General features: G+C 41.1%; 1 protein-coding gene and 1 long non-coding RNA gene across 3 annotated transcripts; one reads left to right on the top strand and one right to left on the bottom strand.

The window, feature by feature from the left end:
• Positions 1–1004: 1004 nt before the first annotated feature.
• vsnl1a (visinin-like 1a) lies at positions 1005–24710 on the bottom strand. Of its 2 annotated transcripts, XM_053445242.1 has the most exons (3): positions 24549–24710; positions 2376–2591; positions 1005–1202 (listed from the first exon to the last, which is right to left on the bottom strand). In XM_053445242.1, exons 1-3 carry the CDS (start codon positions 24708–24710, stop codon positions 1005–1007), a joined length of 576 nt encoding a protein of 191 aa, XP_053301217.1. The 2 variants fall into 2 exon arrangements, with proteins under 2 accessions (XP_053301217.1, XP_053301218.1); XM_053445243.1 differs by lacking the exon at positions 2376–2591.
• LOC128460177 (uncharacterized) lies at positions 15503–16623 on the top strand. The gene is made up of 2 exons (XR_008342185.1): positions 15503–15822; positions 15932–16623. It is a non-coding gene; the product is annotated as an uncharacterized LOC128460177 (long non-coding RNA).
• Positions 24711–26626: the final 1916 nt, after the last annotated feature.

Here is a 26626-nt window from a genome sequence, read left to right as displayed (position 1 = left end):
GCAGGGACAGGGGTTTAGTTCTTAGCAACATATACCACAGCTAAATCTACAAGGGAACATGCTCCCACAGTTAAAGCAAAAAACGTCTCGACAGATCACAAAGGTTACATCCCATATGACGATACTGGTTGGATTTATTTTACCCCCCCGCCCTCCCTATCCGGTTAAAACGTGTGTTTTTTTCTTACACTCCCTATATGTTGCCGCGCTGCTTTGATAAGGCCTTCTGTCTTCGATTACAGGATACAGAATGAGGAGATATTTTTTTAAGGCAGAACCTAAAGGCATGCAAATTAACTACAGTTACACTTTTTGGAATTTTTTTTTTCTTACCGACAGCACAAGCATGTTTTAGAAGGAAAAGTTGGACGAACGTTAATCCATCTCCCCTAGAGCTAATGTCGGAGACGATGGATAGAGTGTTGTCTCATTGGAGGCAGATACATTATCATAGGAATTTGGATCGGTTGACAATACTTGGTATTATGAAACACGTACAGCTAGCGTCAGTAAACTCGGAACAATAAATAGAGTAGCGGTAAATTCAACGAAGCACATCACGGATGCGCAAGCTCCAGTAAAATGAAACTGTATGGAAAATACTTTGCACACTTCACATTTTGGCAGTTGATCTTTAAATAACTTAAATATATATCCATATTTATATATATCTATATATATTATTTGTGCGAGGTGTCGTGAAAGATTGTGTGTGTGTGTGTGTTTGTGTGTGCGTGCTCTGTTGGTGTATCTGTCTGTGGTGTAACTGTGCACCCCGCACCCTTTCACCCCGCACACTCTTGTATGTTGTGTGTAGATCTTTTTTATAGCAAATAACATTCTCATGCACACGAGTGTTTCAAACACAAGAAGCAGATCCGTTGAAAGGTAGTCCAAGCATATAATTTTTTTTCAGTGGAAATAGCTGCAAACTGAATGGAACATGAAATTCTTTCTGTGCAGTCCGTGGCGGATGGCGGAGCAGCCCGCTCGCCCCTCACAGCCTATTTCTGAAGGTCGCACTGCAGCAGTAGTACAATGGACGGGTCGCTCTTGGCCGCCTCTTTGAACTCGTCCAGTGAGATCTGGTCGTCGTTGTTCTTATCCATCTTGGAGAAGATCTTGTCCACCCTCTGCTGGGGCGTCAGGCCGTCCTCGTTCATTTTCATCATGATCACCGTGCCCACCATCTTATAGATCGCCTGCAGGGGGAGACAGAGGACAGAGGATTTTTTAAAAAGGGGTGGGGCACATCACAAGTCTCTTCACTTGTGCGTTTTCCTGAGAAATGTGAGGAAAAAGGAATCAAGAGTAATTTCAGTGTAATGAGGTGTCTCCTTTTCTCGGAAGACACAGCACAGCTCTAACATCTGTCTGATGGTGTTACCTGTTCTTAAGAGTTAAGTCTTGTACAGATAAAGAGTCTGTTTCCATCATATTAAGAGTGCAAAGAAACTACAGTCTGCACTTTTGATTACTCTTTTCTTGTATATTCTCATTTTATCTGGATTATATCTACTGTATAATGGAAGCAATGTAAATTATCTCATGAGACTAAAAGTAAAGTTGTATTCAGTTGTAGCAGGAAACGACTTTGGGGCTTCACTGCTTATTCAAAATGATAAATTGTATCCATCTACATGGACAAATATTCTCTCTGATTACTAAATAATCTAAAATCATTTTGTTATTCAAATATTTTTGAGAAATGGAATTTACATACTTTCTATTAAAAACACAGTGATTTTAAGTGTTGCTGTGAGTGAACAGAATTGAAGCTGTAGACATATAATTTTTACTGTTGCAAAACAAGTCAACTCTCTGACTCACTTACATCTGTCTGAACTGGATCCAGTTCACCTGAGGAATGGAGGGAATTGGCATGAACCCCTACAGTCAGGAACAGGGATCCCCCCCCCCCCCCCCGAGCAGCCCCCCCCGAGCAACGTGATCATTCAGGCTGAGTCTGTTCTAAATCAGGCACTTCTGCCTCTTGTTTAATATAATCTGGGTTTATGAATAATTAGTCTCCTGTCATTGCCCTGCAGGCTCAGACCTCTGCTGTTTAACCTTTAACTAAAAACATAAAAAAAAGGTGCTGTATTTTTGTGACTCAGCTAAGAAAGTACTGCATGACATAAATGTTAGAAGTATGGTCAATAAATGTGTAATTGTCACCAATTCATACTTGAAATATCAACACAATAAATAATTGATGCTTTCCACAGATTTCTACTATAAACTGAAATTATAACAAAACGAATGAATCCAATTGAATGCTCTTCCACACAGAGATGTAAAATAGAGTGTTTTCTGAAATCAATACAGTATTTATGTTACAGCTTGTTTAGTGAAGTATTCTTTGCCGTTGTTACCTCGATGATCTCCAGCATCTCCACGCGTGTGATCTTGCCGTCTCCGTCCAGGTCGTACATGTTGAAGGCCCAGTTGAGCTTCTGCTCGAAGCTGCCTCGCGATGTGATGGACAGCGCACAGATGAACTCTCTGAAGTCGATGGTGCCGTCGCCATTCTTGTCGAAGGTCCTGAAGGCGTGCTGGGCGAACTTGGATGCGTCACCGTAAGGGAAGAACTGGAATGATAAAACAGAAGGAAGAAAGATAAGTCGAGTTTTGTTCACACGATCCCTTTTGTACACATAAAATGATTTGTTAAAAATATGTAAAAATGTCACTTTCATAAAGTGTAGTTATTTGTGAGTAGCTGCCTCTAAACTTACTCGTTTAATAAGTTTGATTCAAGAAGTCCTGTTTCAATCTACATTAATTTTTTGTCTGACTCATTCGGATTTTCAAATGTCACTTTGACATTTGAAAATTAATTATTCAACTTTGAGTCCAAGTGACAGCTGTTCAGTTAATCTGAGAGTTTAAGTAAAAAGTTTGAAAGGATCCTCTCAAGGAGTTCTTAAGGTTTAATTAGTCGCATGACCTTGACCTTAGACACCAAAAAATAATCACTTCATCTGTGAGTCTAAGTGAACGATTGTATTAAATTTGAATGGATTTTCTGGAGATTTTCCTGAAATATTGCTTTTACAGGGCAAAACACCAAAATCAAATTCCTTCGTCCTTGAGTCCAAATTAACATTTGTATCAAATTTGAAGGCGTTCTTGAGATATCATGTCCACAAGAATGGGACTGACAGACGGATGGATGGAGAAGACAGGAAGTCAACCAGAAAAAAGAATGCCTCGGTTGTTTCTGAGGCATAGAAACAGGTGGACGACCACTACCTGCGGTCATTCACTTTAATTTCCTCCTCCTCCAGTGCTTGTGAGTGGTTACGCAACCATCCACCCTATCTGATGGCTTAAAACTAAATGTCTTGCAAATTTGACTCATAGCTGGTAACCCTGGGATAACCTGTCACTTCAAACCCTGCTTATGAAATTCGAAAAACAGGCAACAATTACACGGTGCTCTTTATTGATCCCTGGAGGGAAGCTGTGTTTTCCCTGAGGCCCCTTCACAGGAAGGTCAGGGTCGCTGACACAAACCCCCCGCTGCAGCTGGGGGAGAAACTCTCACACACTGAATGTGTCCTGACACATGTGACTTCAATATGAATCCTCCAGACACAGGCACCGTCTCTCTCTCACACAACCTCACCCAACAATAGTCTGCTGTGTTTCAGCACAAACCCAAAGTGGTATTTGTTTTTCCACTTTAGGACTTTAATGGATTCCTCTGGATCTTATAAGCCCATAATTTCCCTGAGTTCAAATTTAATTCAACTCATCAAATTTCACTCAGATGAATTGCAATGACTTAATTTTATCCAGTGCCGTCATTAGGTCAGAAAACGGATTTGTCTAATACTTCAATTTAGGCTAAAATACCTGCAAAGTGACTTGAATATCAGCCCTTAGCTACACATGGTGTTTACGGCTAACTAGCTAATATTAACATGCTAACACTAAGCATTATACCTGGAAACATTACGTTAGCATTAGCATCCATTATAAGCATGTCAGAATGTTGAGATTGCTTTTATCTTAAATCACCACAGTTTCTTGACAGCTTCTACCAAGTAGGATTTTGTTCAGTCTTGTTCAATTCATTATAAATTCAAGTCAGGATCACAAGATTGATATATTTATTCAGGATACAGTCCAGTAGAGCAGCTTCACTCCTAAATAGGTAAGAGACTACAATCAAAAACAATGTAACAACAGTCAGAAATGTCACAGGGAGAAAGAGACATGTTCTGTTTCTGTCCACAATGTCCTAAATGACTCAGTCACTGCTTTGGATCAGCTTAGTACTTAAAACTTAAAGCTCTGCTGCGCACATCCCGCAAAACATGCACAGAAGGTCAGATGTTAACGCAGTAACTCTGTGGATGGCCGCTGAGCCCCAGCTCGACTCATCATCCACTGTAGACGATGAACCCTGTGGGCGGCCGCGAGAAGCCGAGTGATTCATTAAATGTGACCTTTCACTTGACCTCCCCGATAAAAACCCTCAGAGCCGATGGGAAATCTAAGCTGAGCTTCATCAAGGAAATGGAGCAAACAGAAGCTGATTTTCTCCTAATTTATTATTCGAAGGGACATCTTGTAGTTTATTTTAAGCAGTTTTGTTGCTGATTGACAGAAATAACTCAGAGAGGAATCACAAAAGAAAAAACCCAGAAGCTCTGGACATCCATGTTACCTATTTGGCTTTGTTTTCTCATTTTCAGTAAATAGTACGAGCACGACTTTGCTCAAGCAAAGATAATCAACTTAGAGGCAATAAAGCTGCTTCTCCATTTTAATATTTGATCAGCCATCAAATGTCAAGGGATCCTGCTCCTAGAGACATTTACAGAACTAAAAGACAGAGAAGCAGCCGAGGATGACCGCATTTTCAAAGTGAGGTCATCTTTTACAAGGCCCTTAAAGTTTTAAGTGTGGTCATCGATGACTGTTGACCAATCTTTTGATCTCACATTGTGCTTGGATTGACCAGTTCATGGAACTTCTACTATTGTACATCTTTGTGATGCGTTATCTGCTTTTTGGGCCACTAGAGGGCAGTGGAAACACACAGCCAACTCAACACTGACACATTTTTATCAGCTGATAAGGGCTAATGTGTTGACAAAGTGATGCTTTACTACAAATTAAGTGGACAAAGAGCAACATAAGTCCAAATTTAGATTTGTGTTTTCAGACATTAACTTTGTCCCGAGTTTGCCTTTCACATATGAGGAAAGCAACATGAGAATGTCTGGTCAGATGAATTCAGTTGAGGGGTTGAGCATCATGCAGGAATGTTTTAGTTTTTTATTTTTTGTAAAATATATACTGTTAACACCAAATCCTCTCGGAACACATTGTGTTAATAAGTTGACATCTTCGTCTGTGTTTTCTACAGATATTTGTATTCAACGTGCCCACTCGCTCTTGGTGAATCCTCGGGAGACTCTAGAGGGTTTTTACTAGCAGCCTGGCAGGGGGAACGCTAGAAAATGTCCGCAACAACTGATTTGACATTTGACATTTGACATTTGTTTTCTTTTTCCCACATGCAGCCTCTCTGGATAATTTCAGGAGTTTTTCCGGAGTTCAGTGATTAACTGCATCTTAGGTACTATATTCTCTCTGCTTTTAGCTCTACTTGTGTTACCACCACCTCCAGAGGGAAACAACTATGTTATCTTTTGAAGCTAATAGCTAACGTGACCGTTTGACGCTGGTAGGTAGCATACAGTGGGGTGTTAAAGCTTTCCCACTGCCCAAATGACAATGAGAGTAAATCAGAAATGAAGATTTGGTCCTTTAAACCAAAACCATGAATTTTAAGACACTAAACACCTCTTTAAAGCCGAGGGAGACTGCAGAGTCAGGGGGTTATTATATGTGGGTTCGTCACTATGAGCAAACACTTATACATTACTCATAGTCATTTGATACAGTATTATAAGAAAAATGTAAATGATAGCAGCTTTAATCACAAAAAGGGGCCACAGCTTTTAAAACATCTGCCACACTCCCATTCACTATGCAGAGGCACGTGTAGTTTGGTTTTAGGCTACAAGGCTGTTCTACATCTTGTCCTTGCCCATGTGCAAAAAAGACAGGCTCTCTGCTGACCAAGCAAGAGTGCAACACGAAAGTGGGGAAGTCAAAACCAAGAATCGTCTTGGGAATGGAGGGATGTGAATAGATTAGGAGGAAGAAAAGTGAGGGCAGGAAGGAAAAGATGGAACAGCTGACTAAAATACAAATGACAAAGTTGAAGAGGGAGCGTGACAGCAATGGAGCACTGTTCCTCCCAACGTCGTTCCTGATCTACCATTCTGCTCTGGAGAAGCCAAACTAATTTAAGGAAAGAACCCCCCTCGGGTCAGGGGGGCTGTAGCGAATCTGCCCCGATGAACAGGATGCCGCCTCGACGCTTTCCGCGCGAATGCAATGTGGCTTCCTTTCCGTGAGCGCTGGCTCCTTCCCTCGTATGGCCCTGCCACGGCTCGTCTGCCTGGGCCGGGGGGGAACCGGAAGGGGAACGAGGACGGACGAGATGCCGTGGGAAGGAAGAGTTCAGGAGCGGAAGGAAGAAGGGAAAGTGTCGGGGAAGCGACGTGGGTGGGATGTTTAAGGTAAGGGAGGGAGGGCTGGAGAGTAAGCTACTGTGGCTTTTTGACAATCTGGCAAGTTGTGAAACACTGTGTTATGGTGAAACAGAGAGAAGAACGAAAGAGAGCAAGAAAGAAAGTAGGGCAGGGTGATGAGACTGTGAAATTTCCCCATCTGAGTTTTATTGCTTCATCTTTCCCATCTGTCACACGTACACGCATCGTCAGATGTCACAGATATAGATGAAACATCCATCACCCATCGAGGAGGAATAACAAAACCTTCACTAGATGGCACACGATTACCATTCAACAACAAATATGACCCAGGCACGACGTGAAGCTTCTGGTTCCCCGCTTCACAGCTACAGATATTAGGTCGTTAACATTTCCATCAAGTCTTATCCCTCCTCTGATTTGGCCCCTGTTTGCTGTTACGGCTGTTTGATATGGCTGTTTGGAGTCGGCCATCAAAGAACAGCATCAGCACCAGATCGTTTCTGGGCCACTCATGGTAGAACCAGGCGGACGGGCACAGCTGGCAGAATGAAAGCTAACGCTGCTGTGTTCATGTGTGTATTTGTGTGCGTGTCTGTATCCCCAGCATCCGAATACAACCCGAAAAACATGATGCCATTAAATGGAACATTAAAGCTTTCATTATCGGCCTGCAAGCTGGCACCTGGTACCGATCCACCAACTGGGAGAGGGGGAGCCAGAGAGAGGGGAGGGAGAAAAAAAAAGGGAGGACAGAAAAAAGAGGACGGAATAAATGGAAAAGAAAGAGAGCAAGAAAGGCAGTGGGAGTGAAATAGTGGAACAGGAATCCTCAAATGAGAAGCTCGTCAGATACAAGCGACAAACGAATGAGAATAACTTCGGAGTTGGGTAACGGCAGCGTCGGGTCAAGATTTGTGTGTAGTTGGCCGGCGTGTGCTGCCAGGTCCTCAGATAACAGTTAAGCTGGACAGACTTCTTGCAGCTTAAAAAGCTTCCAGTGATGAGCTGGCATGAGGGTTAGGATATAAATGCAATAAAGATTTATTTACTTTATGCAATTCTGTAGAGTAGGAGCTACATTTAACTGGATTACTGTTATCGGAGGACCCACAAAATAATTTCAAAAAAGATGTAAATGTAAGCCTTTATGATTGGAAGTGATCTGAAACAGTTTAGAGCAAGTGATATGTATGTCTTTCTGCTTCTGCAGCATTCTGGTACATGTAGTATGAAGGCATCTTGCTGTGATAAAACAGTAACAGTGAGTTTTTTAACCACCTGGGACCATAAAGTAGTAATTACTTTTCACATTTAGTTTATTTGATAGTTAATTTGATCATTTAATTAACTCATTATTTACTTTCTTAAGTGCTATTGTCTCTACTTCACCGAGCCAAGTGGTTTAAGTACAGATTTAATCTGTAGCCAAAACACTTGAAGTCCACATCCAAGCTAATTTCTAAGCTTAGTACCATTTGAAAACTTTAACTATACATGTGATAATTAAGCAAAATCTGTCTGTGGAGGAAGTAGCAAAGAAGCAAAATATGATGATAAAAGCCCTGGAGAAAAGAGTTTTCAATATTTTCTGTGTCCAAGGTGAAGACAGCATTTCTCAAGATAAAGTCTTAATAACATAATGGCACTGACGCAGAATGTTCTCTATCAATCATCATTTCATTCCATTATTACATCATTAAAATAGTAATCCATAACATTTCAGCCCCAAGTAATGCGTATCAAGTACTAGGTGGCTCAAACCAAGTGGCAACCCCCTGTTAGGTCATCCATTGGTTTGTGAGAAGCCGTTTGGCAGCCTCCAGTTTGATTCTTAGGTCAGCACAGCATCGTCTTGTTTTGTTGAAAGCCGAAGTCACCATATTTGGAGGAGCTGGGGTGAGTCTGACTGAGAGCTAGACGACACAGCAAGCCCCCCTACACCTGCCTCCTGCACCCATGGGACACTTCGAGCTGTCAGTCACACATTGAAGTGAGATTCTCTAACTACTAGAAGCAGAAAGATATAGTGTATAAAAAAAAGAATAAGCAGCAAATGTATCTTTCAAAAGACAAATAAAAAAAAACTAACTTTAGCTTAGACTGTATATAAAGATGGACAATGCATCACCATTCTCTCCAACTATCCAAAAATGAAGCCAAAATATGCGGAATACAAATGCTACCATATTGTGTATTTGGAGGCAGAGTCAGGAGGTCCTGCTGATACCCATGCTTAACCAATCGTAAGTCAGGTGCAACTGTCAATTAAGATTTATCCCGCTTTTATAACGAAAAATAACTAATTAACTTACTGGAAAAAAGGCTCACCCAGATATACATCAGTGTGATAAGAACTAACTAAAATGACAGAAACCGTCTTTATACAATGGGAACTTAGACTTTTTAGTTTGGTGCAGCAAGCCACCTGGTTGCTTTGGTCCCCTTTTTGAGGATATATAAGTTGTATAAAACATGAAATACTAAACTTATCACTGAATGCTATCCTCTGTGCATTTTATGTGTCATCAATCAAGCTCGACAGAGCCAGGAGACAGGAAAGCTGACGAGCTGCAGACCTGCTGAAAAAAAACCTTTCCCCCGTCCGCACTATCTCCCAGAAGATGGCTTTTAGAGTGATCAGTCATGCACTCAATGTCCCATAATACCTGCACTGGACCAATGCCATAACAATGCCCCACTCTGTCATATGCACCTCCTGCTTCCAGAGACTCAGGCTGTAAACACAACAGTACACACACACATAGGCACACAAACACACAATGCACACTTTTGGGAGCATCAGAGCTCATTTGTTCTCGGCTTCCCTCTACCTGAGAAATGTAGATTGTTTTATATGGTTTTGCCCAATGATTAAATGTTACAATAACCTGCAAGTCGAGTGCCACAGGAAAAATAATCCTTTGCTGTGAACTGCTAAGTGGCCACCAAGACAGGAACCTCAGAATATAGAATTATTAGAGTATCAGATCTGAGTTGGACTTCTCATAATAATTTATGGTCCTATCTTTTCTCTCCACTTTCCTGAAGCCCACGAGGTCATATCTCCTCGCTTAAGGCTTCTACAAGATACTCTGCACCGCCTCTGTTGTTATCAATATGTAGCAGCTTCGCCCATGGCTATTCATCTCCCCGGCATACAAGCACGGGTTTAGAGGTCAGTCTCAGACTGTAATTTGCCCTTCAAAGCACTCGAGGTCTGTATTTTCCTTTTTACAAGCGAAAAACAAGGCTTTGGCTTTGACTCGATTCGTATGGTTTCCGTCGCTCCAGTGTGGCACCAGAGGGCTGTGTAAATAATGCCTTATGTTTCATGCATCTCTTTGCTAACATTGTCAGATGCAGTCCCGCCTATTTGGAGAAACACAAACGCAGGACATGTCTTGACAGGACTGGCTGTCTCTGCATATGGCTGTTTACATTGCTCCATCAAAGCCCCGCTAAGATTCTACTTCACCAAGCAGAATTCAATGGGTTTGAGAGGGGGAGAGAGAGGAATACATGCATAATCCATCGCCGGGGTATTTACTGAGAGTGTGTCTGTGTGTGTGCCTCTGCGTGAGAGAGACGCAGCCTGTATGTGCTGTTACATAAACCCTCAGTGACATGCCAGGCAGCTACAGAGACTCAGCCAGTGCACTGTTGTAGCTGCTACTGCTTCCAAACCTCCAGGGTCTACACACACAAACACACACACACACACGCGCACGCCTTCCATGGTGCTCTGAAAAGTGCATTTTTCTAATCATCCTGCTGTCGATCGAAACCTCCTGTGATTTCAGTATCACCAAAACGGAACAAATCAGCGGTAAATATTTTTCCGACAATAACTACACACAAACACGTCATCTTCTTATCTCAAAAACATGTGGAAGTTTTTCATAGATGAAATCAAACCCTATGTTTGTTCTACTGTTTCCCCCTTTCTTCTATTGCAGTAGCCTTTCAGGGTTTCTAAATCTTTAACTTGCCTCTCTATGGGATCTTTTACATTTTTGGGCCATCCAGAATGTGAGGTCAGGGATGGAGGAGGGATTTACTTGTCTGTGCACAGGGGAGGAGTTTTGAAGGTGAGGTTATTTAAGGTCTGGGTGTATCCAGCTGAATCCCTCTGGTTGAGACCATGCAGCCATGCACCAGTAAATTCGTCTCAGTTTATTATGCCAATTGTTTGAGAATTTAACTTCTATCCTTTGTATTGTGGACGTTTATTATGCATCCTAACTCACTTGATGTTTATGCTTTGTTGACTTGGTGTATGCATATCCTATGTAAGCAACTTTATGTATATTTGATTTAATGTATCACTTTGTTTAGGAATTGAATGCACGATGATGAAAAAATGTATGCTTATTATCCAGAAAAATCATGCATCCATCCATTCCTCCATCTAGCTACCATCTGAAACCTCAATAAATGGTTAAATGGTTTGAATCCATGTATTTAAATGTGTACACCAGCCAGGAGCTCTGTGAGCCTGTTATCTATAAACCACCTGAACCAGTCACAGTAATTCAGTACCTTCAGGAAGTTTCTCCCTTCCTCGATTTAAAAACACTATCTCTGTCTGAAATGCTCTTCCCGTTCATTTCTACATAGAATAGGGTGAGGCAAATTTGCTTCTGCCCATGACTGACTCACAGATTTACCTAAATTCTGACATCGAAAATCACAAGGTTCTTCAGTGTCCAGTTGCTTGGAGAGATGGGGTGTGATTGACCTCTAATTCTGCAGGAGGGAGCATCTTACATAGGATCGCACCAGTCACGATGCCTGTCAACATGCTGACCTTCCACCCAATGCTCGCTACCATTTTTGTGATTGTGTCTTTCGTGTAGGGAGGGTATGGACACACACACACACACACACACACACACACACACACACACACACACACACACACACACACACACACACACACACACACACAACACACACTGGTAATAATACAAGAAAATGTAGCAGAAAAGAAGGATGGCTGCAGTAAATATAAGGACAGTGAAAACCCCCATGACAGTAAATTGTGTAATAAACCAGTGGACAGATAGTTGTCTCTTGCCTGCTGGCCATGTAAGCTCCTGCAGTTTACAACCCAACTCAATGCATTTTGCATCCACTCCTGATTCTCATGATTCCTTTTTGCCAGGTGACTTTTCCTCTGACTGTAGCTGGGTCAGTTGTATTGAGTTACAAACAACTCAATCATATGTCCTGCTCTTCTGCTTGATACTAAAATCATCACGGTCACAGGAAAGACAATATGCCACAACAATTATGGCCGCCCATCAAAAATGCATCATTCTTTGCTATTTGTAGATTAGTTTTGAATGAATGAATGAATGATTTGAGAGCAAGACAGAGCAGCTATAATAAGGTTTTAGTTGAAGAGTTGTAGGCGACAGTTTGTTATCCGCCAACTTCCCAGTGAGAGAAACCAACTTTAACAAGTCCTGTTGTGGATGTAAACTACTCAAACAGGTTCAGCATGAAACCAGATTATTATTATTGACCATCTTTCTTTGCTGCATCAACACTCAACAGAGGTTTGTTTCAGCAGCACTGAACTTTGTTTTACACTTCTATATATGGGAGAACAAAATTTCTTAGAACATTATTGGACATTTATGTCAACAAAGAATACACACATATCCTGACAATTTTAAAGGATGAAACTGCAGTGGAGTCAGTGTCACTGCTTTCCATTTCACCTTGGAAACCTTGGATCCCACCACTTGTCCTCTGAGAAGCTCCACCTGACCCAACTTTGACTCTGCACCAGTATGGATGTAAAAATCCGAATTACACATGTGACTACAGGTTTATGAATGCTAGGAGACTGCCAGATGTAAAAATTCAGGCATCAAAAATTGTGGAAACACATTGGTTTCAACAGTTGCAGAGACGGAGGAACACCAGAGCAGCAATCTGAAGGGAGAGGGGGGTGATGTGTCGCTGACCTGGGCTGACACAGTGTGTCAGTGAGTGTGTCTGGATTTAAGCTGCTCTTTAAATTCTCTTCAGATTTGATAATGATTAAATCACTTTAGACAAACAACGGCTTAGGCCGTGGACTGTAAGTCGAAATGATCAGAGATGCTTTAATGAGAAGTACGAGTTGGACATCTGTCTGGAATCAGACCCCATTGAAACCATGTGATCTTTGTTTATGGCCAAGGTCTTTATGATTGCCTTAAGCCCTGAGGAAGAAATCGTAGAGACCTGACCGTTGTCAGTGAGACAAAAAGCTTTCACAAAGAGGGGCCACTTGATAGAATCATAAACCACGGGGTGATGAGTGTAACGAGTTCTAGTTCAAGTGTTGGAGGCGAGGAGAATGGTGGCACTTAAAAAATGACAGCACACGCAAACGAAAAGGATATTTACTGATATTTGCTTTGACTATCTGAAAGATGTCCTGCCGTCCATAATTACTGTTTGTGAGCACCTTCCAGCAATCAGCACAGCTTCCTGGACAGCTCAGGATTTAAGAGGAATTTGGAGCCGACCTGTCCCTAACCCCGTTTATCAGTGGTTACAAAACACCCATCTGGCAGCGCCAAATCTGCACAAGGAGTGTCGATTAGCACACAACAGCAGATGGTGCTATTGAGTGTGGATAAATTTGCATTAACGGTGAGAATAATCAAAGGAAGCTAATACATCCGACTAATACAAAGCAAAATTTGATATAAGAAACTATCAGTGCTGCTACTGAAATCGGCGAAACAGGAAAGATGTCAGGTCTGTCACATTCCACCGGTGTCATTCCTCTGCCTTTTCAACAGAGCTGCTGATCAGATACAGAAATGCAGCCATGCAGGGCAGGAAGAAGAGGGTGACTTGCTGCTGGGCTTGGCAGGTAGACCTGAGGACTACCCTCTGCTCCTTGTGACGCAATCCACAGCAGAAAAACAGAAGGGGGGGGGGGGGGGAGGGGGAGGGCTTACTTCATCTTCACTTGCCAATGGTGTGTCCAGAATGTCTCTAAAGTAAGAAAATCTGCAACAGCTGGTGCAGTTTGATGCTGCCTTTTAAAAAAAAAGAAGAAGGCTGCTCGATCATGTCTAAGTCTCTGTGTGTGTACTTGTTTTGTTACCTTTTAAAGGACCTTTTTCAGCATAAACAGACCTTGTCAGGACCAGTGGACCTCATGGGGACCAAAGCCAGCTTCTAATGAGGCAACATTTGATTTCTGAGGTCCTGGTTAAGGTTAGGGGTCAGATGGAATTCTGGTAAGGTTCGGTCTAGGCATGAGTGGGTCATGGTTATGGTTAGGTATAAGATTTTGGTTTGGCTGTCCACAATGAATGGACGTCAATCCAAAGTCCTAATAAGGATAGCTGCACAAACCTGCTTGCTTGTTTGTGCGCTGGTTATATAAAAAAAACCATCACACTTTTGAATCTGCATGCAAACAGTCATGTGTTTGTACTCTCTGCTGCCTCTATGCTATTTCAATCTGACTTACAGCAAGCGAAGACACCCACAAGACGTGTAAAGGGCTCATATCATTTCCCTCATATCCGAGTGCATTTATAAGAGTCAAGGATCTAATTTTACTGAGTTTATTCTAACCCTGAGGTGCAGGCAGATATAGAGCTAGCTCTACTATCATTGAATGGAGACCCACAGGTAACAGACGAGTCTGTGACCCACTTTGTGTATATTTGTACTAAAAAGGGTTTGGCGTTTTTATCAGCTGACCGCAGTGATTGGCGGCGACTTGTGTAGTTTTATTACATTAAGATGAACTGTAGCAACATTTAGCTTTCTGCTTTTCAGGTATAATCACCTTGACCAGTCTCTGGCGTTGACAGTTTGACTTTGCCTGAGGGGTAACTGATTCTCTTTGGCACAACATTATCTCTACTCTTCTTTTTCACCATAGCTGCCCTCTCTCTCACAGTAGACTGGAACATTTCTAAATTCGAAACATTTTTAAAGATACAAAAATCCTAAAAACGATGGATACCATCTACTGAGCTGAGTCAGACAGGTCCTGATGCATTTCATTTCATTATCAATGTAGACACCACAAGAAACACACTCAATCGCTTACTTTATCCAATACGTGTAATCAAGCTAAATCAATGCCTAATATTAAATGTAATAATTTCCTCCGTCAGTGATGAAAGAACTATCGAATTGTTACCATCTTGTGGCTGGCTGCATTATAGGTCATAAACCCCACCTTCCCCAAATCACTGGATGGGAAATGAACCAAACTTCCTTTTCTCAAAGATGGTTTCAGTCATTTAAGGTTCTTATCACTCTGAGGTTTGATGTATACTGTATGTTGTCCAACAAATATGATTGAATGTTAAGTTTTGTGTAGAAGGAAAACAATAATATACATTTTCCAGCTCTGATGTTCAGTATCAACCTGTTTTGGTCTCGTTATTTTCTGTGCCTACTTGAGGTGGGAGCCGGGAACACTGACCTCGGTATCTATGGCCGATTGATTCATTCAAGATTTAATGACACTAATTATTGCTTCAGTGCATGTGCTCAATCTCAGCATGTCCCAGAGAGAAGGATGCTGTTTGCTTTTACATGAGGAAAACACAGTTCAATCACAATCACAGTTGAATGAACAGTTAATTGTGAGGTCAGAACCTTAAACAGCCTGAAAATCCATTCTTTTCTCTGAGGTTGATGTTGGTATTGATATATGGATGGCACACAGCTCTAGGTAAGTGCTCACTATGGCTCTAAAGGTACAATTTGTCCCTCCAACTTTAGGGCCCACAATAGAATTCACTATGCTTGTTAATCTTTTGTTTCAACTACATCACCTCAATTCACAGCTTTTAGACACAGACTATCCCGGGTTTGTTTGTTAGTTATTTTTAGTAAGTGGCAGAATGTGAGCTAGGGGGCTATTGTCAGTAAAGGCACGGACGTAATTTGGGGGGGGGACACAGGGGACATGTCCCCTGCGCTTTTTCAAAAGGCCGTTCTGGTCCCCTGCAGTTTTCACCGTCCGGAAACCATGTTACGCTATGGTAAACAGAGACTCTTCAGGCACTAGGACCAAGCGGAAACGGCCGCTCGAGCTGAAGCCAGTTTGCTTTCGTTTAGAACTACCCACAAGCTCCTCCATTGGCTCTGCATTCCTTGTGTGATTGGCCGTCCCCGCTGTCACTCCATCAGGTTATAAACAGCACCAGGACGCACACCGGTCTGCCAGTTGGGGAGGAGGCCGTGTTAATCTTCCGCTGTAAGTTGGGCGTTTGTTTTGCCTGGGCCACGTCAGCTGGAAGGATTGTAATATCAGAGGTTTCATTTACATTAACGTTTGAATCGGTGTGTGTGTGTTTGGTAATTAGGCGCAGCCAGGATGTCTAAAAAAAGAAAAGTGGACATAAGAGACTTCTTTCAAAGTCAAAGTGTAAGTTACTCAAAGAAATGCGTTACACCATCCTGCGACACCTTCACTGGCTCCCAATAGAGCAGCACGTCCACTTCAAGATCCTCCTCATCAATTACAAAGCTCTCAGTAATCTTGTAAAGTGTATTTGAGTTTTATTGAAAGTGCTGATAAATAAAATGTATTGTTAAAAAAAGGCGCGAAAATTTCTGGAGGAAAGCAGAGGTACCAGTTTCTATCAATCGCTCTAAAAACCCCATTTCCTAACTTTAGCCACATAAAATATATATGCAGACATTCAGGAAGAGCTCAGGATGCTCACAGTGAAGCCGGTTCAATGATAGGAACTAACTACAGTTTGGCCAAAAATGCTTCGGTTTCAGTGGTTTGTCTCTCAGCGGTGTCAAATGTCACAGGAGCCGCTGCGGGTGACTGCTCTGCTCTGATTGGTGGGCTCCACCAGGCCCTGACAATTTCTTTAGAAATGTTCTAGTTGTTGTTATTATTATTATAAATATACACCCTTTCACACCTTAATTGCCACGATCATCCTGTAAGGCTTAACAAGACGAGAAACTACTATAACTGCCTAAAATGACAGTGGTTCTGTGTTACATTAATTTTAAATAAATTTGATCACTTGACTACTTACACTGAATTATGGACATTTTATTCAATTTCTCCCCACCTGTGATATTCCTGCCAGTTTGACCTGCCCACCACTGGGTAGTGCTATGTAAATGAGGTCTGTTTACCATATATTCCAAAAATAAGTGTAAAATTGGTGCTACTGAGATGGAGTGAAGTTGACTAACAAGGTGAAACACAGAATTGGGTGATAATGTTTTGCTACATGCTTTACAACCAGACAAACCAAAAAAGGGAACAGTAAACTTAAAAGTAGCAACAGAAAACTAGAAGAACTACTAGAAAACACAGTGAACTGAAGAGTTTTATAAAAAATATTTGTGTCCCCCCCACCTCTGAAATCAAAGTTTCGTCACTGAGTAAAGGCATATTTAACATAAAAAATTGTTTTGACTGTTTTCAGGAGAGGCGTGGTCTGGTTCGGCTCCTGCTGATAGAAGAAGCTAAAAGCAGTTGGTGTTTTGACATTCCGGGGGACAGCATCACATTGCAGCCATGTGCACGCCCTGTTCATTTTGATTTACTAGGAGTTGAGTTTTGTTCTGTTAAACAAATTTAACTTTTTATTTTTTTTGTACATATTTTTATTTTGGGGGACCACTTTTGTATAATAAACTCACGTTTTTTATCTGTAACCTGTGTTTGACTCTGCCTCCTACCAGTTTTACAGGCTTCTCTGATCAGATCCCCACTGGCATGATGTTTATTTTTTGTTGGCCAAAAGGAATTTTTTCCCTCTATTTAAAAATATGATTACAGTACATTATTTCCTGTAAAAAATATGTCTCAGGATAAACAATTGGATTAATTTGTCTTGATTATATTTAGCTTTGTTGTTCTTGTTCTGCTTTGTGTTCATTAGTTCATACCATAGACTGAATATAAAGATGGACCATGTGTATCCATCTCCTCCAACTATCCAGATGTGAAGCCAAACTATCCAGAATATAAAGCTGCCTTCTTGTGTAGTTGGAGCCCAAATCTGTGCAGTAGTGATTTAATGGTGGAGCCACGGTATCAAGGTCCCACCAATGCATGTGATCGACCAATCGTGAGCCATTCTCAGCTGTCAATCATGACATTTAACCAAATATTTTTTATAACATTGAATACCTAATTAAAACCATGCTTACCGGAAACATGAGCCCTTTAATATAAATCAGTGTGATAAGAATCCCCGATAAAGTGGATTTCTACAGAAGAGAAGTATTTTCAACCCGGCAGCACAGATCTCTACAGTCACCACAGTTTCAAGGTGGACATGATTGATCAGTGTCACTGATTCAGTATCAAAAGAAAGGTCACCTTTGCGGATAACATGTCATCACTTCATTATTTTTTCATATTAGATATTTGTGTGAAAGTCTGTGCGTAATTAGTCCATGAATTCTTAAGTTGGAGCAAAAAATGTGTTTTGATCTTGACCTTTGGACGATAATTAGCTCATCTTTTGGTCCCAAAATAAAGTAATGTCAAATTTGAAGAAATTCCCTAAAGGCAGCTCTGAAAAATCAACTTCACGAAAATGGGACATAGCAATGGGACAGTCTAAAGACAGACCCTGATGAACAGGCCTTCAGCCACAGCTGTCAGTGGAGAAAAAATGAGTCTTGAAATAATCTTAATATCACAAAAGTAAAAAAAGTCTCCATGCTGATTCAATACATAATATAACCTCTTTCCAATAATTACGCCTTCATTCAAATTTGTCTCCATAATTAAAGTTCGGATTGGACGGCATAATCAGTGGGGACGGATGAGAAAAGACTCAAGACTTGCATAACAAGACAATTCCTCCAGGAAGTGGTTTATTGGAGCGACATCTAGCATGTTTTAAAAAATGTCAAAATATTTTACAGTCAATATAGTGGGTCATACTTGAAACAAATATATTTGATCGAGAGAAAGATAGAGATGTATCACTAAGCAAAAGCTGGTGGCTGAATGAGAATGATGACAAATTGTAAGAAAATAAGAAAATAAAAGATAAGTAGGAGGAGAGGATGAAAGGGAAAGCCAGACGCCTAATCTAATAATGTCCATCTCCAGCCCTCCATCTTATATTGCTATTGCTGGTAAGAGAAGGGCCACACCATTGAGCGACAAACCAACAAATGCAGCTTTTCCAGGTTCTGCACAGAAACGTTTACACATATTCTGAAGGATTTTTGCCCATGTAGCTATGAATACATAATTCATTTGTCACAGCCCTTCCATTCACACACGACACAAATGTAAAGCACACACAACGACTTCTCTCCTCACTTGTCTGCCTCCTCATGAAGGCCACAGGTCACACTTCAAGGGATTCAGCCTCTCTCATTGGCTGTTGCTCGTTGCGACGGAGGCGTGAACCCTTGCTAACCAGTTGAAGGTTGTTCTCGCTATCCCCCCACTGCACCACTGAATTTTAACCTCCACCGTGAGAGTAATAGCTCAGTGGCATGTTGTCTTCACAAGGCTAATGGTTATACACAGCTTAATCTGAATGTGATTTCCCCCCAGAATATGCCTTATTATCTTACTCTGTGCATCTAAAGGCGCACTGTAACTTCCTCTCCCCTCCTCCTGCACCTCGGCAACAGCGGTGAGACTCTGAGCTGAATAATTGAATTAGAAACTTCAAGGTCCAGAGGTTGATGCTGTGAAGAGGCCAGAGAGCAGCTGAAGAGGTCTAATCTACCATGCATTTTTTTTTTTGTATTCATTTTCTCTGTCACGGCTCATTTCAGGGGTCTCTCATCTGCACTGACAATCTCACGAGTTAACAGTTGTTTTCTGTTTCTGAAAGACGAAAAAATAAAACATAAAAAAATTACTTTCTGCTAATTCTCTGTCAGATTCCCGCCCTGCTGTGCTTTCTAAACAAACTGTAACCTACTTGTTATCATGATGAGTGAGTCATTTTGTTTTTCAATACTGTTTGTGCAACTCTAATTCTCTGAGCTCGGATCTGATTGACTTCTAACTGAAATAGAGTCAGGATTGTTTGTGTGTTTGATCGCTGTGCCGCTCATTTAATGTTTTATCTTGTTGAATCATGTGGAGTGCTCTGTGTGTGTGTGCGTGTGTGTGTGTGTGTGTGGATTAAGTGTGTTGTGACAGCGATAGATAATGGCATGAGAGCTTCTGAGATGACGGAGGTTATTTTTAGTGTAGGCACCAGCCCATTTGGACAAAGAGGAAGGGAGGTGAAGAAGGAAGCGGCTAAAGAGAGAGATGGAAGACAGGAGTGCTGCATTAAAAAGGAAAAATGGAAAGAGGAAGACAGTCACATATAGTGATAGAAACAGGAGAGACAATTGATATTACGCAAGATCGTTAGGGCATTATAGGTACAGTATATCCTGGCTGTACGGTGCACCCCCCCACAGTGATGTGCATTCACAGGAAAATGTACCTGCACCATCAACTGGCCTATGTTCCTGCCAATAAATAGGTAAAAGTAGGATAAAATAAGCAATAAATAATATAAACTGGTTTGGCAAATCATTACCCAACAATCTAGTGGGAAGTTTTTAGATTTTGTGAAACCGTATTGCCAGGATGGTATTAAATATTGTACAAAATTCAATTTTTCAGATCAGTAATCACAATCACAAGTACTTTATATCTCTATAGAGTATGAATACGTGTCGCTGGATTAACGGACCATCATACTTTCATATCTTTCAAACAATTTGACAGTAAAGACAAATTTTGGAAAGATTTTTTGTTTGGCCACAAGAGATAACCACCAAGTTATTTTGTATCTGTATAATTGACACTGCATCGCTGTCTCTTCTGTGTCCTGTGATCAGGCGACATATGTTTCCTTGCAGTAACAGGCTGATGGCCAGATGATGTCAGTGACTGTCTGTCGCTCCATTCACCTTCTTATCATTGTGCTCAGTCTGTCTGTCTGCAGAGGGAAGCAAAAGTGAAACTCACAGTAGGAGCTGTTGAATGGGCAGTGTTGCCCACACACTCTCCAGTCAACAGTAAAATCCTTGAGGCTTTGCAAGCAAGATGCAACAGAGCGGAATCCATCCATACATCTATATTCAGGTCAGCATCTGTGTGTGTGTGTGTGTGTGTGTGTGTGTGTGTACGTGGGCCAGAGACAAAACAATGCTTCCAATCTACACCAAGGTCTTCTTCTCTCCCCCTCAATATCACATCTTAGTTAAAGCAACAAACTTGTTCATATTTTTCTCATATTTTTTCCAACCTTTTGTATGATGATACAAACTACTGTATGACCTCCAAGGCCAAATAAAACACATTTTGTGAAATGTTTTCTCTTCGCTTGTACTTCCATGCATCTGTAAAACAATCACAGTAACATGAGAAGAGACAGAGTCGCTGTGTGCATCAGAAACCATGACGATGTCCATTATCCTGACGTAAATGCTACCTCATCACAACATCAACAAGAAGAGAACTGGCAGGAGACCAGCAGTATCGATGTTCATTTCACGTTGCTGTCAACCAGCATACACATTTAGTGTGTAGACACACTACAACACAGGTCCACTGTGCTTGTTGTTAAGGAGAGAATATGTTGTGAACATCCATTGATCACTGTTAAATGTGTGTGTTCATGTTTATCTGCGAGCTGTGGCTGCTGTCTCTGCATGCATCAAGCTTGAGAAAAACATCTAGTGACAAAATCTATCACCTTAACATTTCAGGGAGTTTTCCGTTATCCTGTTACAAATGGCTCCTAGAGCGGTTGGCGTGTCAGGGATGAGAAATTTCACACTCCGTGCTATGCAAGAGCTTGACTGCGAATTGTCACGGAAGCCACTCTTCCATTTTTTAATGCGACTGTCGGGCATTGGCAACACCACTAAAAGTGTAAATCCACTGGGGAAAGAAAAACTCCCAGCGGGTCAGTTTTATGATCCTGGACAGGATTTATGAATAGCTACACACCTCTATGGGAAGCTAAAGACAGACAAGGCGACAACACTTCGGTTTTTATTGAGAGTGTAGCGCTTTGGTGTGGAAGCTTTTTCTTTCCAAGGGCCATTTCAGTTTTTAAAACAACCTTCCAGGGCCACACTAAATTATTGAACACATATATCACAATGACCTGCCTAATGTGACGCATGAAATTGCTGCTCCCCTTTCTTACAATCTAAAATGAACTTAATTAATATTTGGCTCTTTAACTAAACTTCTGTATTGTTACCCTAACCCTAACACAGCATAAAATGTGAACATCACAGACAGCTCTCAGATACGGACACTGTTCATTTCCAGCCGACATGTTGCACTTGCTTTCCCTCCCTTCTTCCTGTTCTTTGATACTTCTCCCTATTAACTCTCCCCCTTTCACTCTCTCCCTATTCACAACCTAAAAGATGACTACCTTCACAAAGGCTCTCAGGACTAAAATAGCGACAGACTGAGCACAGAAGGACAAAAACAAAAAACACGAGAACAGTGTCCAACCCAAAAAATACATTAACTCCAGGCAGTCAGCCGAGTGGAGGTAAAGCGGTTGGGGGACGAGGGTGGGAGTTTTGAAAAATAAAGCTCTCGGTACAAAGGAATAAACTGAACTTAGCCATCTCATACAGTCATCTCATACATTTCTCTGTTGGACTCTATTGGAGCTAATGACTAATATAATGTACACATTACTTTGCTTCTTACTTTCCTATCTCTGCTCCTCTCTGTTTCTCGCTCTCAACCAACGCAAATACCCACTGTTCTGTCTCCCTCACCCTCCTACCAAACATATGAGTCCCCTACCACACTGAAACACACACACACACATACACACACACACACACACACTGTCACTCTTCACAGGAACAATCTGTCCCGTTAATGTGAGGTCATTGCAGACAATTTTTTCCACTTATCAGCTCTCTGGATTTAAATAAAGCCCTATCACTGATACACTGTTGCTTAGAAACACAATAGGATGCATCAATAATAGGATTTACCCAGAGGCCTACAAGACTCTATATGTGAGCCGTATTGTCCCTTTTGTGCAGCTGCCACTGTTGCTTGCATGCCGTCATATTGTGCTGTAAAGAGATTGTAGGAGATATTCCATCGGATCCGGTTTAAGGCTGTATCCCTCTATTAGAGCTGTTATCTCTCTCTAATTTCCCAGGAGTCCAGGCTGTTTTTTTGTTTTCTTATCGATTTTTATAAGGATTTTGATTCTTTTCTGTAGGTTTTATTGGGACAAATTGGATCAAAAAGACAATTGAATTCCCCAATGTGACAGATGTGCTTTGTTCATATATATATATATATAAATATGTACATATATATATTTTTTTCTTTATATCATGGCTGTCACCTCTAAACACATTTTCAAAGATTATTTTTTCTTTTCTTTTCTGGTCGCCGCTGATGCATAGCATCAATGGCATTTGGAGGAAGTACACCAATGACCCCCAGTGCCCAAGTGTGCCTTATGTAAGGCAGCCCCCTCTGGTTATGAGCAATTTCCTGGCACCACTGATAAAAGATTAATGCCAATTCTTACATGACACAGATTGATCTCTTGCCTTCGAACTGTGACTGCGAGATAGGGACATACAGTACATCATTATATATTCATATATATATATAGACAGTGCTATGGCTCAGATTTAACAGATCAATACACTTCCATGGGTCATAGCTGATCTATCAGATGTCCCTTGTTTTAATCCAAAACCTTCTTTAATTAATTTTAAATTAATTAATTTGATATGATGATCAGATCGTAGTATTACTAACAGCTCTGAGTAGTACTGAATATTCGTTTGAGTTTTATTTAAAGCCACTCATTGCTATTTTATTCTCATTTCCCTTTCATTAGAGGATCATCATTGTTTCTATGAATGTGTTCATCCCATCTTTTTGCAAAATGAATAAATCATTGCATAAATTTACACTGCTCTTTCAGAGGTAATGAGAGGCTACATATTAGCAAGAGAAGATAATCATCTGAGCGCCTCTGATATCGGCCTCTCTGTTGGTTTTCTGCCCAGATACAGGAGGGGCGAATAGAAAAGGTGGCAGAATGCCTGCTAAAATCTAGCAGGTTCTTTTTCCTCAATGGTGTGTTTGTGGTGATTCAGAATACATTCATGTGACCTCAACCAACCCTGCTAATATCTACTGTGTGGAAATCCACTTAGAATGCATTGTTGGTCTTTTGTTAGGCATTAACAAATGGCTTGTAAATGAACCCCATGTATCTGCAATTTTTAACAACCTCCATCATGACTACTTCTGTGGTTACAAGTGCAAGATTTCCGCCTGTCCTCATGGGAAACTTGCACTATAAAGGCTAATTTATGCTCAGCATTCTCTCCTTACTCTGTGTTAATTTCTTCTGTATTTGTGTAAATCTTCTGAAATTTTACAGATTCGGATCATATTGCCAAAACTAATAGTATCACCAGAAATTGTGGGAGCAATGTAGTCAATATTTCAAGTGAGACAACAATGGCAGAACTTTTTAGACTTTAAAAACTTGACAAAGAGTTGGCAAGAAACTAAAGTAAACAACAGGATGTTATTTAGGGAGTAAACGTGAACGTGCCGGACACTGAGAAGCTCTCTCACCTTGTTGTCTTGCCATTGTTGCATTTTGCACAGTGAAAAAAGACTAAATTGCTGTTGCACATTGTTCCCAAGATGTAGAAAACAATATGTGAACAAACATTGATGACACCCGGATGTTCAACCAGCATCATAATGTTGTACAGGAAACACAAAATGTATCACTAAAGATCTGATCAAGAACTTCACTGATTGGATTTGCAGAAGTATTATTAGTTCAGCAATGTTTCCATGCTATTTTCTGATGAAGTCTAATGAACTGTGTTTTATCTAACACCTATGGCGAGCACATAAAGTGTGTGCTGAAGTGTACAAGAGTGATCCATCAAGCCTAATGCCAGCCTGAAAGTGAGTCTGCGGAGCTTCACCTTGACATAAAGCTGCTGGAACTCATCCAGGTTGAGTCTGCCGGTGGGACAGTCCTTCAGGAATCCCTTGTACCACTGCTTCAGCTCGTGTTCATTAAACTCTGTGCTCTTCACCAGGTCCTCCATCACTTCAGGGGTCAACTTGCTGTTCTGTTTCCCCATTTTGCCTGCAAGGAAAAACAAGAGATGGCACAGGACACACACACACACACACACACATGCAGACACACACAAAATGAATAATGTTAGGTATCCTTCATTGAATACAGAACACAAACAAGTGCCTGTACTTGATATGAACCAACAGTAACAGTCTGGAGGGCATTTGAAACAGTTATTCATCAAGGGTGAAAACAGATTTCTGGAATGTGGAAGTGCAAAAACAAGCCGGTGTCATGACATTGGGCTCTGAGCTCTTTAAAGACGAAGAGCTTTGGGACTTTTGGTTGGACACCTTTTGATATTTTATATATTATGACATTCTTCTTGTGTTTATGTTGGTTGTTCATTTTGAGTTCTGTTTCCTGTTTTATTTTGAAGTTTTGTCGCTTGTGTTTCTTAAGCTTTATTTAGTGTCTTTGTCCTGTTTCCCGCCTGTGTGATCGTCTGTACCTTATCGTAATGTCTGGAACCCTGTGTTCAATTAACCCTGCCTCCCTTGTGTATAAACGTCTCTATGCCTCCCTTTGTTTATATCCAGTTCGTCTTGTCATCTTACTTTTCTGCCTTTTCCTCTTCCCCTAGTATTGCATGTCAAGTTTTGATCTTAATTTTTTTGGGAATCCTTTTTTAGCGGTAAGTTCCTTTTCCTCGTGTTTTACCTACAATGAAGAACCCTGCAGGTTTTTTTCACCTGAATCTGTGGCTCCTGCATTTGGGACTACCTGCTCTCTGTTTGTTACAAATGGACTGTAATATAAGGCACGGGAATATTGTCACAAGTTAGAGATAAGTCCTATTAGTCCTGTTTGTTTCTTCTTCTTGGTTAATCGGGTCTGATTTTAAAACATACAACTTTTGCATCTTACTCTAGAAAACATCCTTGGAGCCGCATTTTTTTTATTTTCATGCCAAAATGGCCTAAGGCATTGTGCAATTTAAACAGGTTTTCAGCCCAGTAAGAGGAAAAACTATCCTTTTTTTTGTCAATATTATAAATTATATTTTTCCGCCCAATCATTAAAATGTTATTTTTTTCCCAATAAAACCTTTCGCAAGCTCCTGTTGTAGCCTTCAGCGAAATATATTTCAAATGGTGAATATCTCACCTCGAATGAATGTCTCTGAATTTCGGAAAGGGTAATAAAGACATCTTAAAGTACTTGGGCCCGCTGTGACCTTTTAGAAAAACTCAAGTGCATTTTGGTGCTTAATGTCTCTTAATTTCTCCACTGCAGATGTTTGTACCCAGCTGCCTCTGTGTCGCGCTGTTTGTATCGGCACACTCGCTGCTGATGCTGCCACTTTATGGACCTGATTAGTTCATTAACCACCCCCCTAATTATCATAATTTGCTAAAGATGGTTGGAGATTCGGAACATTTCTGCACTTACTGTCTGCCAAGAGGTTTTATTAGACCTCTTTAGCTTTAAAGGACAGAGGGAGGTGTGAGGCAGCAAGAGTGTGTGTGGTGCCAATCTGTCTCTGTGTGCGCCGGGGTGCAGAGAGGACACTCAGGCAAACATCCAAGAGGTGCTGCAGTAATATACTGAGGCCTGCCATTCTGCAGAGCTCCATCTCTTTAAAATGACCACTTTCTAAAGCATGCCCGACGTTTTGAGACTCGCATTGTGCTGTACATTTTGTTTTGGATTATTATTTTGATTATATATGTAATTCAAAACAAAGACACCTAGAATTCACCTGAGACAGGTAGTGCATATATTTTGCAGAACCAAACTTTGATGCTAGCATCACATTATTGTTGTGTGGGAATGACCCTGCGAGCAGCGAGCATACCCTTTTTAAATTTTAAAAATTCCCCCCGTGGTGCATTAAAAAACACTCAAACATCAAACTCTGAAGCTCACTGCCAAACAGCAACCTTGTTACTGGACAAGGGCTTTTCACAGCATCAT

Source organism: Pleuronectes platessa, chromosome 17, assembly GCF_947347685.1.
Source record: "Pleuronectes platessa chromosome 17, fPlePla1.1, whole genome shotgun sequence".
In the NCBI taxonomy this organism is placed as follows: Eukaryota; Metazoa; Chordata; class Actinopteri; order Pleuronectiformes; family Pleuronectidae; genus Pleuronectes; species Pleuronectes platessa.
Note: the sequence above shows the minus strand (reverse complement) of the source record. Positions and strands in the feature narration are given on the sequence as shown.